Source organism: Topomyia yanbarensis, chromosome 3, assembly GCF_030247195.1.
Source record: "Topomyia yanbarensis strain Yona2022 chromosome 3, ASM3024719v1, whole genome shotgun sequence".
NCBI classification, from domain to species: Eukaryota; Metazoa; Arthropoda; class Insecta; order Diptera; family Culicidae; genus Topomyia; species Topomyia yanbarensis.
The window spans coordinates 128,908,005-128,922,517 of record NC_080672.1 but is presented as its reverse complement, the minus strand read 5'-3'; the positions used below and the strand labels follow the sequence as shown (position 1 = coordinate 128,922,517).

General features: G+C 38.0%; 7 protein-coding genes across 7 annotated transcripts in view; 4 read left to right on the top strand and 3 right to left on the bottom strand.

The window, feature by feature from the left end:
• Positions 1 to 262: 262 nt before the first annotated feature.
• LOC131692177 (histone H4) lies at positions 263 to 611 on the top strand. Its single transcript, XM_058979056.1, has one exon. The coding sequence runs from the start codon at positions 300 to 302 to the stop codon at positions 609 to 611; it is 312 nt and encodes a 103-aa protein (XP_058835039.1). The 5' UTR covers positions 263 to 299.
• A 5,463-nt stretch (positions 612 to 6,074) lies between these two features.
• LOC131692160 (histone H1-like) lies at positions 6,075 to 6,746 on the top strand. The gene has a single exon (XM_058979038.1). It carries the CDS (start codon positions 6,075 to 6,077, stop codon positions 6,744 to 6,746), a length of 672 nt encoding a protein of 223 aa, XP_058835021.1.
• Positions 6,747 to 8,375: 1,629 nt separating this feature from the next.
• Positions 8,376 to 8,772, bottom strand: LOC131692172 (histone H2A-like). The gene has a single exon (XM_058979050.1). It carries the CDS (start codon positions 8,748 to 8,750, stop codon positions 8,376 to 8,378), a length of 375 nt encoding a protein of 124 aa, XP_058835033.1. The 5' UTR covers positions 8,751 to 8,772.
• Positions 8,773 to 9,018: 246 nt separating this feature from the next.
• On the top strand, positions 9,019 to 9,393 carry LOC131692166 (histone H2B-like). Its single transcript, XM_058979043.1, has one exon. It carries the CDS (start codon positions 9,019 to 9,021, stop codon positions 9,391 to 9,393), a length of 375 nt encoding a protein of 124 aa, XP_058835026.1.
• Positions 9,394 to 11,460: 2,067 nt separating this feature from the next.
• The window catches only part of LOC131687205 (uncharacterized), a 39,505-nt gene continuing 36,452 nt past the window's right edge, over positions 11,461 to 14,513 (bottom strand). Inside the window, exon 6 of the mRNA XM_058971257.1 lies at positions 11,461 to 11,792. Within this exon, the coding sequence (XP_058827240.1) occupies positions 11,480 to 11,792 (313 nt within the window). The 3' untranslated portion in view covers positions 11,461 to 11,479. The remainder of the gene's footprint in view (positions 11,793 to 14,513) is intronic.
• Positions 12,110 to 12,520, top strand: LOC131692162 (histone H3). The gene has a single exon (XM_058979040.1). It carries the CDS (start codon positions 12,110 to 12,112, stop codon positions 12,518 to 12,520), a length of 411 nt encoding a protein of 136 aa, XP_058835023.1.
• LOC131692167 (histone H2B-like) lies at positions 14,000 to 14,374 on the bottom strand. Its single transcript, XM_058979044.1, has one exon. It carries the CDS (start codon positions 14,372 to 14,374, stop codon positions 14,000 to 14,002), a length of 375 nt encoding a protein of 124 aa, XP_058835027.1.

Below are 14,513 nucleotides of genomic sequence, written 5' to 3'. Positions count from 1 at the left end.
TCTCTGTATATAGATGAACTCAAAATGATGAAATTTGTTCGAATCGGTCCCTTTTATATACCTGCTTTCGCGCGCTCTTTTTCGACTACCCAACATATGCTACCTAAGGGAAATGAAAATGCCGAAAGGGGACGAGATTGCAGTATAATAGAATGAAGGAATCAGAAATAGATGTTTGTTTGTATGGGAAGTAGCATCCATTTGGAAACAGAATAAAAGGGCTTGCAAACAGGCAAACTCTATCTCAGTTTCGAAAGTTCGCTTCGAAGTATAACAACTTTTCACTCTGCTATACAAAAATGACTGGCCGCGGCAAAGGAGGTAAAGGACTCGGCAAAGGAGGCGCCAAGCGGCATCGTAAGGTTCTTCGTGATAACATCCAGGGAATCACAAAACCAGCCATTCGTCGTCTGGCTCGTCGTGGAGGAGTGAAGCGCATCTCTGGATTGATCTACGAAGAAACCCGTGGCGTGCTGAAGGTGTTCCTGGAAAACGTTATCCGTGATGCTGTGACTTATACTGAACATGCCAAGCGAAAGACCGTCACCGCGATGGATGTCGTCTATGCGCTGAAACGCCAAGGACGCACGCTGTACGGTTTTGGAGGTTAAATATAATCCATGACGGAAGTAATCAATACAAAAGGCCCTTTTCAGGGCCGCCAAACGCAAAGTTTAGAGTTATTCTGAAATTTCCTAACGCTTTCTTCTAAAATCCTCTAAAAGTAGTTTCTCGTGTTTAATGAATTTCTAGAACTATTAAAATATGTAATAAAGCATTCAAGAAAAAGAAAAGGATTGTATTGCTACTTTTTGTTTTTATTGTTTGTGTGTATTTTAATTTTGTGTTGTGTTTAAAATTATTTCGATCCATTGAATATTTCTCACAAGGACGATGATCCGGATGATTCTTTTGACCTTTCTGATTCTCAAGATGATTTACCTAATGGGCAAAATTTGGAACATCCTATAAAAATATCAGCAAAATGTCCATTTTCGGTGTATATCAGGAAAAAGGGAAAATCTATTGATGCTCTCCTTATTTCGACAAAAATATACAAACAATTTAAATTGATTAAAAAATCTCTTTGAACTAAGAATTATTTTTTTCTGATCATGGTGAGGCAAATTTGTTATTCACATCCAAGCTTTTTATGTTACTATGTTTTAATTGCCGCAAGGTTCTACTGTATCGATTTTGTTGGCTATTTTCGGCAAATTTGAAACTAAGAGAAACGAAAGCAATGAAATTGAAAGACGGATAGGTATTCTAGAGCGAATCAGTTATAAACTTAGAACGGAAAACTAGAACTAGGCAGGCTCATATGGGCATGATCGAAAGGAAATGTGAAGAATTCTTTGCCTTCTGCAGAGTAGGAGTTGGGCGTTGCACCCAAGTCTACCGCATGGTCTATGGTAGAACATAACTCATCATCATGTTTTACCGCCGACGCCGGCTAAGAGATTAATCGGCCGGCGTCGGCGGTAAAACATGATGATGAGTTATGTTCTACCATAGACCATGCGGTAGACTTGGGTGCAACGCCCAACTCCTACTCTGCATAAGGCAAAGAATTCTTCACATTTCCTTTCGATCATGCCCATATGAGCCTGCCTAGTTCTAGTTTTCCGTTTCTAAGTTTATAACTGATTCGCTCTAGAATACCTATCCGTCTTTCAATTTCATTGCTTTCGTTTCTCTTAGTCTCAAATTTGCCGAAAATAGCCAACAAAATCGATACAGTTTTCATAATTACGTTCAGTTTCCAGTGACTATCTCAAGTCATCAGAATTAATACATTTATACGATAATTTTTAAGCCCCTCCCGAAACAAAATCCTGGCTACGGGTCTGATTCACATCCAAATTTTTTGCTAACATTCATCGAGTTTATATTCTATGCGGTCTAGTTGAGATTGCTGGAGTAATTTTTGACGAAGTAATTTATAGTGATAATATAATTGATTGTGGTTTGGGAGTTTTTAAAAATGAGAAAATTTCTTCTGTCTAAATCGTATATAGTGAACACCTATATAAACAATTAAATGAAAATGGTGATTAAACATTCGTTCCATCTAGTGCAGTACTTGTCACTTTTGAAGGATCTGCCCTTCTTGACTATCTGTATGTCAATAATGTTATTTTTAATGTTCGAATTATCACTCCTAAAGTGATGCATTGCAAACGATGTCAACTCTTTAGTCACACAGAAAAATTTAGCTCGAATAAAATAAAACGTGAGACTTGTACTGATGATCATAGCACATCTTATAAAATGAGCATAGAATCGTGTACCTATTGCCACGGAAAACATTCTAGATTAAATGAATGCCCTTATAAGGATTGCCAAACTAAACTCTATCAGAAAACACTAAATAGGAGTAAATATACATATGCGGAATTATTGAAATCTTCCTCATCAATAATTACAACAGAAAATTCATTTGATATGCTTAAAGATAACGGAAATTTAAATATTCCTTATGATTTTCAACCTGGTTGTAGTTACTATCCTTCTTCAATTAAAAGAAGAAGAAGCCACTCACGATATAAAACAAAAGAAAATACTAATATATCGAGACCTTACATTAATAATCGAAATGAATTTCCTTCCCTCAAACCAACTTCTAAAATTCCAGGTTTTCAAAAAATTAATACTTAGGAAAAATCTACCGATTTATACCATAACCCTACAAAATCTATTATTAGTGAAATTATTGAAAATACAGTATTGTTACGATTATATCACTATGCGTTTATTTCAATACTCGTTTATATCACCCTCGATTATATCACGGTTTTTGATAAACAGACAAGGCACACTACGTTTTGACCCAATTAAGCCACATGTTGTGTCCTGGCACTTTTAGGATTTTTTACAATTGATTTGCTTATTTACATGTAGGGTAATGAGCCTATTATTGGGTTTCGGACTATTTTGTTAAGGGTTTATATATGATAAGGTCGGTCAAAAAGTCGAACTTTTTTATTCTTTTATCTTAAAGTATGGATTCTTAAGAAAGTATCTGAAATTTTTATAGAGGTCTAAGTAGTAGAATCAAAGTTCTAGCGCTGTTCATCTTGACCTTAAACGTGAACGGAGTGCGTGGTGCAAAACTTTAAACGTGAATGATCTCGAAATCATATTTTACCAAATATGTTGTTGCAATGTCTAGGAGTGCCGAAATATCCTTCGGCCGATTCCAATTTTAGTTTTAAATTTTTATTTGCCGTGTCCTTGAGGGGCCCTCAGGTGTATTGGGTAAACAAATCGACTTCTTTTTTATTCGTTTAATTGTTAGTTATCCGCAGGAAAATCTATCAAAATAATGAGAAAACCAAAATACGCAAGATATGGTAGGTATACCAAGATATGAATTTTCTCTTGAACTGATTATCTTTTCTTTTGAAAGGACAACATCAACAATTGGAGATGGGTTTTTTTCTATGGATGTTGAAAACTGAATCATATACTCGTCGAATCCACTAATTTTAATAGTCATGATATTTGTTCAAAACCTTAACGTGCCAGATTTCTTCAAGTTTAGCTTTGGGTGGTTCAACAACTTTATGAAACAGTAAAGTGAAGCTGTGTGGGGAAAATTATCCGCTCATGCCACATCGTATAATCGAAACATTACTGTATCTCGATTTATTTAGGTTTAAGTGACTTTTGAAAAAACTTAATTCCAAATCGTTTTAATGGCTGGCCATTTATCAACAAATAATATTAATTTCAATGGAACAGTGGAAGCATCTTACCAAAGATTGATAGACTAAAAGCATTAATTGTAAATAATAATATAGATATTTTGTATTTGCGAAACTTGGATGAATCGAAATTCTTTGGTATTCCTCATTTTAATATTTTTTAGAAAAGGCCGAAACGATTCATTTGGTGGTATTATGATTGGAATTCGTCAAAATATTGAGTATTGTACTTTAAATCTTCATACATCTAATTCCATTGAATGTGTAGGCTTATCAATTAAATTGATATCAAATATTCCATTTCATCTATTTATATTCCGCCCATCAGTAATCTTTCATATTCAGAATTCAATAGAATAATAGCTTCCGGAACCATATTTTATTTTTGGCGATTTCAATACTCAAAGTTCTTCCTGGGGATGTGAAAGACACTTTTTTTTCTTTTTTAGATATTATTGATGAGTTCAATTTAGCTATATTAAATGATGGTCCACCAATTAGAATTTGCAGTCCCCTCAGCAACAAGTTCAGCTGATGATATTACCTTATGTTCAAAAAACTTGAGCCTAAATTGTTCTTGGAATGTAGCTGGAGATTTGAATGCTAGTGATCATTTACCAATTCTAATAATTTTTCAATTTTCTTCTATTTTATACAATTGTGTTGAATACATATCAACATATTTAACTAAAAATATCGATTGGTCAAAATTTTTAGATTTTATATTTTTAGGTATCCATAAATTTGATAGATCGTTAAGTACTCTGTATAATTATAAATGGTTTTGCGACACTATACTACAATATTTACTATAAGCTCAAACCAAAAACTGAAATCTAGAATCTGAATCTTTGCCTTACAAACAAGTTCGTTCAACTGGTTTAGCATATTATTATCTATACTATCGCAAAATGCAAGCTATCTTTACGCGGACAATAAAATTGAAGAAACGTTTTTTTGTTGGAGAAATTTTATTACAAATTTAGATAGGAGCAGTTCAATGTCGACATTATGGTCCACAGCCTTCGTAATTATAACCTTTCTGATATATCAAATTCTAAATATTCTGAAGATTTGGTTGATCAATTTGCTTCAAAGATTTCTCCCGATTTCGTTCCTAAAAATTCTTAAATATTTTCACAAATAACTTCCCGTCCTTTTCCTCATCTGGGTTCTCCTCTTTCACTAGAGGAAATAAATTTTGCTTGGAATTCACGCAAGAATACTTCCCGTGGTTTAGATAAAATAAAATTTATCGTTCTTTTGAAGGGGTGATTCGCTTAGCACAAATCGATTTGTGATTGCAAACAAACAGCGTGATAGCCTGTGCCGTAATCTACCATGGTGTTCAGCAAAACAAAAACACGGGTTGCTGTGATCATTTAGTTACACTTTGTTGAATGTTTTCTAGTTTTCAGTAGTGTGCCTCAATGTGCAATACATGTGATAACGAGTGAAATTATTGTGCATTGCTGTGCGACTCACCCCTTGGTTCTTTCTAAGCTACATGATATTGGTTAAATTTACTTATTCTTTTCATATCACAAAATATTGTGAGGTTTTAAAAAGCAGGCAAGAATCCATCATTAGTTGATAGTAATCGTCCCATTAGTTTAATATCATGTAGGCGCAAATTATTAGTGAGAGCTATTCTTAGAAATATCGGCATAACGGGAGAACATATTATCTAATTCCGGTGTGACCGGAATCGTCATAACAAATTATCGGAATGACGGTTATCTCATTGTTCATTAGGCTAATCAGAGATTTAGTGGGTTAACGTGAAATTTTCCAGTAAAATTATTTAGAGATTTCGGCAAAGATTAGTTTCAAAGTCTTTGGGTTGGGTTGGTCGTTATAATGCTCATAAGTATGAACTAACAAATCCGATTCCTGGTTGGTAGAAAACACAAATTCCATTTCAATATGTTCATAAAACATCTTTCTTTTTAATTAATTGTATTGATATTGCTCAGTGTTTGTCTTTAATTAACTATTTGACTATTTTCTACGATTTAGTTTAATCATGTGAAGCATATTAGATACGACATTATTATTTTCTCGTCATATGTAGAAATTAGAATGATCAGGAATAATTTTTTAAGCAACTTGAAAACTGCAGTGATACAAAACAAGCTTTTAACAATTTTGCAATGAATCATGTAAAATTTGGAGGTTTCAAAACAATAGTCTAACAAAATTGCTTACTCCAAACTAACAATATTTTTCAACCGTCACTTGTGCTTTCCCTGACAGAGCCGACGAAATCGAGCACCAGCAATCCAGTCGTAATAATTTCATTCCTATTATTTTACAATCCAACGTTCGCATTCATTCCAAGTGAGACCACCAAGGTGTGATAAAATGGCTGAAACCGCTACTGAAGTTGCTGCTGCTGCTCCTGCTGCTGCCACTCCGGCCAAGGCTCCGAAGAAGGCCAAGGTTGCTAAGAAACCGAAACAGCCTGCGGCCCATCCACCAGTGAATGATATGGTTCTGGCTGCCATCAAGACCCTGAAGGAACGCAACGGATCCTCGCTGCAGGCCATCAAAAAGTACATCGCTGCCAACTACAAGTGCGATGTTGCCAAGCTGTCCACATTCATCAAGAAAGCCTTGAAATCGGGCGTCGAGAAGGGAAAGCTTACTCAAACTAAGGGAACCGGTGCTTCCGGTTCGTTCAAGATTAAAGCTGACGCTAAGAAACTGGCTAGCGGGAAGAAGCCAAAGAAGGCTGCTGCTGCTACCAAAAAATCAAAGAAGGCTTCCGGAGAGAAGAAAAAGGCCGCTAAGAAACCAGCTGGCGAGAAGAAGCCAAAGGCCGCCAAGAAACCAACTGGTGCTGCTCCCGCCAAAAAATCCGCAACGAAGCAGGCCAAGGCAGCTCCAGCAAAGGCTGCCAAGAAAGCAGCTGCTCCCAAACAAAAGGCCACCAAACCATCAAAGGCTGCAGCCAACAAGCCCAAGACCCCGAAGCCAAAGAAGTCCGCACCAGCCAAGAAAGCTGCCCCAAAAAAGGTCGCCGCCAAGAAGTAAATTGAAGTATATATTGCCATTAGTTTGTTGGCCAAAACAAACAGTCCTTATCAGGACTACCAAATACTTTTACAAAGAATTGATTGATAATTTTCCGACAAAGAAAAAACAAAACCGATCTTAAAACACACCCAATCAAACGGCTGGAGTAGATGAGACGCCTCTTAGTTTCAGTTAATTATTTGCTCAATGAACCAAATGTTTCTATTATTTTGATCTTTCCCTTTGTATGTCTTTCGAATGATTTGATGAAACGATGTGTGCGTGGTCAACGTCTATCTGATTGGCGTTATCTGTGCAACATTTCGGCAACAAACTTATTAGTTTGGAAGATAGACTGCACAGAATTATACATTTTTGTAAAGTTTTGTGGCAAATTCGCTTTCTTAGACTTCTTGTGAAACTATCGTAAATAGCGTAGAATTAAAAGCAGAACTTTAATTTTGTTTTAATAGCATATATGCCACTAAGTCCAAGATATTGTACTATGTGCAATTTGAAATGGTTTGGAACAAGAAAATGTTTCGCTATTTTAGAATCCAATGTTTCAAACGTTTATTTTGAGCATTCGGTGATTTTGAGTTGTGCCTCTATTGCGCCAAAATTGACGATATGATGCAACTCTTATATAAACACTTTTACACGATTAACTCAAAGAAACGGTTGTACAAACTTTTGTTTCATCTACTAAAATTGTTTGTTTGCTTTTACCTGGAGCGGTCGCAAAACTGAATATAGGATAGACCGGCAACAATTTTGATATTTTTTTCGGAACACTGCTAATTCGATTGGTAATTGGCAATGATAATCATATGCAGAATATGAGCTTTTTTCGATAACTCTAGTTAACCCACAAGAGATTTCAAGTTTCTATAGTAATATATATAAGGACACTCGGAAATAAAAACTTAAATTCCAATAAAAAAATCCACAGTAACTCTGCGTACCTCAAAACTTACGGTCGCGTAGTTTATTTTATAACGAATAGCTTTGTTGAAGATCGCATATTGATTCCCCTAAAAAGCAATTTAACTTTGAAGACAAACCAATTTTTTTGAAATTTCCTATTCTAAGCATGTGCGAGTAAGAGAGGCAATATACAACTTTTTATGAGAATATCTTTGTACTGCAAAATTGGATCAATTTGCAGTCTTCGGTAATGTTGATCCTTACACCTTAAGCTATATCTGCAGATTTTGGGATGCATAAGATGATACTGGCATTTTGTACTGAATTCATTGTTTCAATTGCCTATTTTTCATATATTTTCACACACAAACCTGAAAACTCTTGTGAGTGAATTAGAGTTTTTGAAAAAAGCTCATATTTGACAAGTGGTATGTGAAACGAATTACCGTTTGATTTAATAGTGTTAAAAAAGTCAAAATTGTTGCCGGTCTAATATAGATACATAATTCACTTTATATTTTGTTCTGCGCTTCAAGATAGAAAACACAGCGTGTCCATTTGATGTAGTTGGTGGAGACGCTGATACATACAAAAATTTCCGATCTTCATAAAATTTGTTGTTCACGCTGGAATTAATTTCAATTTTTTCTTTATCGTAAAAATTTGCTCGTCCTGAAAAGGACGTTTTTGTTTAGCTTTGATGTGTGTCACAGTTTTAATTTAGGTCTTCTTCTCGGTCTTCTTGGGCAACAGAACTGCTTGGATGTTCGGCAGCACACCACCCTGGGCAATGGTTACTCCGGAGAGCAACTTATTCAACTCCTCGTCATTGCGGATGGCCAGCTGAAGATGGCGCGGGATGATTCTGGTTTTCTTGTTGTCACGGGCAGCATTTCCTGCCAATTCCAGAACTTCAGCGGCGAGATACTCCATTACAGCTGCCAAATAGACGGGTGCTCCAGCACCGACACGTTCGGCATAATTTCCCTTCCTCAGCAGACGGTGGATTCGGCCAACGGGAAACTGAAGACCAGCGCGATTTGAACGGGACTTTGCCTTTCCCTTAACTTTGCCTCCTTTGCCGCGTCCAGACATTTTGTGTTATGTGTTTTTCGAATAAACAAGTAACTTCCAGCAGAAATACAGCTATACTGATGCTAGGCACCAGCATCAACCCTCGTTATATACCCTCTTCACTGTACATTATTCACAACACAGGTATGGCTGTGAGGGTAGTATGTGACGAGCATAAAAAAGGGGACGAGCATCCGATGCTTTCTGTTCGCATATAAAAAGGCTAGCATACATCGCTTTAACATCAGTTTCTTTCAACCACCCGAAAGCATAACACACTATCGTCGAAATGCCACCAAAAGCAAGCGGAAAAGCAGTCAAAAAAGCCGGCAAGGCAACGAAGGCTATTGTGAAAGGAGATAAGAAGAAGCGCAAGCAACGCAGGAAGGAAAGCTATGCTATCTACATCTACAAGGTGTTGAAACAAGTCCACCCGGACACCGGAGTTTCCTCGAAGGCTATGAGCATTATGAACAGCTTCGTCAACGACATCTTCGAACGCATTGCATCCGAAGCATCTCGGCTGGCTCATTACAACAAGCGTTCTACGATCACTTCCCGCGAGATACAGACCGCCGTTCGTCTGCTGCTGCCAGGAGAATTGGCCAAACACGCCGTTTCGGAAGGCACTAAGGCTGTCACCAAGTACACTAGCTCCAAGTAAATTCTTCTGATCCCACTGCATCCAAAACAATCGGCCCTTTTCAGGGCCATCAATTTATTACAAAAGGTTTAAACGAGACTTTCCGTTTTATTCATATAAAAATATCTAAAAATCTATTTGCGCAAATGACCAAAATCACCAGAACACCAGTTGTGTGCATGTTAAAATTACTATGCTATATTCCTCCCTGAGGAGGCAAAATTGAATAAACACCAATTTTTCTCCGAAGGGTGAGTTTTTTTGGTGAAACCACTTTTTGTACGTGAAAGGCACTAATCCTAATTTATCAAAGTCACGGGTACGTTTCGACTTCGTCATATCAGAAACCGACACTAACTTATTGCTGGTATAGATTATGGCCGGCTTGACGCTATTGGAAATATAAATAGTGTTTCCGTTTTGGGATTTAGCCTTAAGTCGGCGCTAATCTATTCCGGCAATTAGTTAGTGTCGGTTTTTGATGAGACGAAGTCAAAACGCGCTCATGACTTTATTATGCTAAAATTATAATTCAAACCTCTCTATGACGAGGATTAAACGCCAACTTTAGGAACTAGATTAACTGCTAGTATGATAATTTGAACGCACGTAAATCAATGATGTATGTTACGACAAATTAGGGACTAGGCAGGCTCATATGGACATGATCGAAAGGAAATGTGAAGAATCTTTTGCCTTCTACTGGTAGGCAGGACCTGGGCACTCCACCCTCTACCGCATACTCATTAATAGAACACACTCATCATCATGTTTTACCGCCGACGCCGAATACCTATCCGTCTTTTAATTTCATTGCTATCGTTTTTCTCATGGTTTTAAATTTGCCGAAAATAGCCAACAAAATCGATACAGTAAAACAGTCATCATAATGATGCCTAATGTCCTACAATTGTTTCATATTCCAACAATAGCACCAATAGAGGACTCTGTCCTGTGGTTATACTGTTGCACCAAAAAAACACAACACACGAACAACATGTTTTCCTCAGTCGTCAATATTTGTTTGTTAGCTGTCTCGGGAAGGAACGATAATTGGAAATATGTACCAGATATACCATGGAAAATCGAATTTTAGTCAACTTTTAGAAACGCTACGAGTATGGGCGGAGGCATACGACATAAAATATATCTGTGGACTGATCACTCCGAAGGGCACAATGTTCTACAGGCATATTTCCACTAAAATCGCATAGTTAGCGACAAATAGACGCCGCTAGCTCTTTGCAATTCTATACGACATGTTGATCAAGAATAGTAGCCGCCAAGCGAAGAAGGTGGATGTGGTGTGATTTTCACCATCCAAATGCACTTCTTTTGGCAAATATTCACATTGTCTCTTCACGATAGTTTCATTTTTGAAATGTTTATATGGTGTAAACGATGGCAGGCAGTATAAAAATTCACTTCACAAAAAACCGTTTCACAATTGTTTAAAAAACGCGTTCTCTAAGTAAAAGTGCCTTTAAAGATTTTTTAAGAAATTGTCCAAAACGACCACTTCACATGTTCTAAGTATAAAATATCAATTAGCCCCAGCCAGTTTTTTAGTACCAGGTTGCAAATAATTTGAAATTGTTTTTATCTACCATTAATACGTAATGATCTCACAAGCATCCCACGATCACTTGCAGATATCCATCATTGAGACTGTTCGTCTGCACCTGGACTGCGATAGCGGGTCTTTTTTCTATATTGAGACAGAAATTCGTGAGAATGGCGAAAGTTTCGCGATTGGCAATCATATCGAAAGCACGTAACGTTAACGAAACGTGACACCGGTCCAATCTTTTTAACAATACATTGTAAATATCATAAATTTTAAATTTTTTTTAAAGATCTCGATGAACCTTTTGCTGTAGTATGCAAAGCATTTCAAATTGTGACTCTATAATACTTATCCTTTTCTTTTTCGTGAATGCTATATTATATATTTTTATAGTTCTGTAGAAATTCATTAGACACGACAAACTATAGTTGCCTCATTTTAGGAAAAAATGTAAGGAAATTTCAGAATAACTCTAAACTTTGCATTTGGCGGCCCTGAAAAGGGCCTTTTTGTATTGATTACTTCCGTCATGGATTATATTTAACCTCCAAAACCGTACAGTGTGCGTCCCTGGCGTTTCAGCGCATAGACGACATCCATCGCGGTGACGGTCTTTCGCTTGGCATGTTCAGTGTAGGTCACTGCATCACGGATAACGTTTTCCAGGAACACCTTTAGCACGCCACGGGTTTCTTCGTAGATCAATCCAGAGATACGCTTCACTCCTCCACGACGAGCCAGACGACGAATGGCTGGTTTTGTGATTCCCTGGATGTTATCACGAAGAACCTTACGATGCCGCTTGGCGCCTCCTTTGCCGAGTCCTTTACCTCCTTTGCCGCGGCCAGTCATTTTTGTATAGCAGAGTGAAAAGTTGTTATACTTCGAAGCGAACTTTCGAAACTGAGATAGCGTTTGCCTGTTTGCAAGCCCTTTTATTCTGTTTCCAAATGGATGCTACTTCCCATACAAACAAACATCTATTTCTGATTCCTTCATTCTATTATACTGCAATTTCGTCCCCTTTCGGTATTTTCATTTCCCTTGGGTAGCATATGTTGGGTAGTCGAAAAACAGCGCGCGAATGCAGGTATATAAAAGGGACCGATTCGAACAAATTTCATCATTTTGAGTTCATCTATATACTGAGAAGACAGCAGAAACCCAACAATGGCCCGTACTAAGCAAACCGCTCGTAAGTCCACCGGAGGCAAGGCACCTCGCAAGCAACTGGCAACGAAAGCTGCGCGCAAAAGTGCCCCTGCCACGGGAGGAGTTAAGAAGCCTCATCGCTATCGGCCAGGAACCGTCGCCCTGCGTGAAATCCGTCGTTACCAGAAATCCACTGAATTGTTAATCCGCAAGCTGCCATTCCAGCGTTTGGTCCGTGAAATTGCTCAGGACTTCAAAACGGATTTGCGATTCCAGAGCTCAGCCGTTATGGCTCTGCAGGAAGCCAGTGAGGCTTATCTGGTTGGTCTGTTCGAGGACACCAATCTGTGCGCCATCCACGCCAAGCGAGTGACCATCATGCCGAAGGATATTCAGCTGGCCCGCCGCATTCGTGGAGAACGTGCTTAAATTTTACTTTCGACTGACATCTGCTATATTTACAAAAGGTCCTTTTCAGGACCACCAAACAGTCTTGTAAGAGTTACAATTTGAAATATTTTGTATACTAGATAATGAGAAAGTTTCATCGAGATTCTGAAAGATTAAGATATCCACTATCTGTTGTTCAAAAAGATTAAACCGGTGCCACGTTTAGTTACCGTGATGTGCTTTCTATACGATTGCCAATCGCGAAACTTTCGCAATCCTTATGAATTTCTGTCTCAATATATTATGGATGATAGAAAGTAGACACACTATCGCAATCCAGATGCAGACGAACAGTCTCAATGATGGATATCTGCAAATGATCGTGGGATGCTTGTGAGATCATTACATATTAATGGTAGATAAAAGCAATTCCAAATGATGCTTAAAAATGCTTAACTACAACTACCTGGGACTAACTGATATTTTATACTAAGAACATTTGGAGTTGGTTATGAACAATTTCATAAAAAGTCTTAAAAGCACTTTTGCTTTTAGAACGCGTTTTTAGCTAATTGTGAAACGGTTTTTTGTGAAGTAAATTTTTATACTGCCTGTCATCGTTTACCATATAAGCATTTTAGAAATGAAACTGTCGTGAAGAGACAATGTTAACATTTACTAAAAGATGTGCATTTGGATGATGAAAATGGCTGAATTAGGATACGAATTATTATCCCACATCCACCTTCTTCGCTAGGCGGCCGCCATTCTTAATTAACATGCCGTATTGAACTGCAGAGAGCTAGCTGCATTATAGTGAAAGTTTGCATTGAGGGCCTGTAGAACGTTGTGCCCTTTGGAGTGATCAGTCCACAGATATACTTTATGTCGTAAGCCCCGCCCATGCTCGTTGCGTTGGCTGAAATTCGATTTTTCATTGCACATCTGGTACATATATTCAATTCTCGTTCCTTCCCGACATTGCTAACAAAAAATATTTTTTTGTTATTTTCGGCAAATTTAAGACCATAAGAAAAACGACAGCAATGGAATCAAAAGACGGATAGAGATTCGACGTCGGCGGTAAAACATGATACTGAGTTATGCTCTATCAACGACTATGCGGTAAACTAGGGTGGTCCGCCCAAGTCCTACCAGGAGATGATTCATCACATTTCCTCCCGATCATGTCCATATGAGCCTACATAGTCCTAGTTTTTCGTAAAACATATGATTGCTATACCTACGTGAAAATTATCATACTAGCGTTATAAAGTCTTGTTCCTAAAGTTGATATTTTATCCTCGTCATAAAGACTGTTGAATTATAAAGTTAACATTCACACAATTGGTGTTCTGGTGATTTTGGTCAATTGTGCACTAATAGAACACCTTAATAAATTGATTTTTAGATATTTTTTTATTTGAATAAAGCGGAAAGTCTCGTTTGATCCTTTTGTAATAAATTGATGGCCCTGAAAAGGGCCGATTGTTTTGGAAGCAGTGGGATGAGAAGAATTTACTTGGAGCTAGTGTACTTGGTGACAGCCTTAGTGCCTTCCGAGACGGCGTGTTTGGCCAATTCTCCGGGCAGCAGCAGACGAACGGCGGTCTGTATTTCGCGGGAAGTGATCGTAGAACGCTTGTTGTAATGAGCCAGCCGAGATGCTTCGGATGCAATGCGTTCGAAGATGTCGTTGACGAAGCTGTTCATAATGCTCATAGCCTTCGAGGAAACTCCGGTGTCCGGGTGGACTTGTTTCAACACCTTGTAGATGTAGATAGCATAGCTTTCCTTCCTGCGTTGCTTGCGCTTCTTCTTATCTCCTTTCACAATAGCCTTCGTTGCCTTGCCGGCTTTTTTGACTGCTTTTCCGCTTGCTTTTGGTGGCATTTCGACGATAGTGTGTTATGCTTTCGGGTGGTTGAAAGAAACTGATGTTAAAGCGATGTATGCTAGCCTTTTTATATGCGAACAGAAAGCATCGGATGCTCGTCCCCTTTTTTATGCTCGTCACATACTACCCTCACAG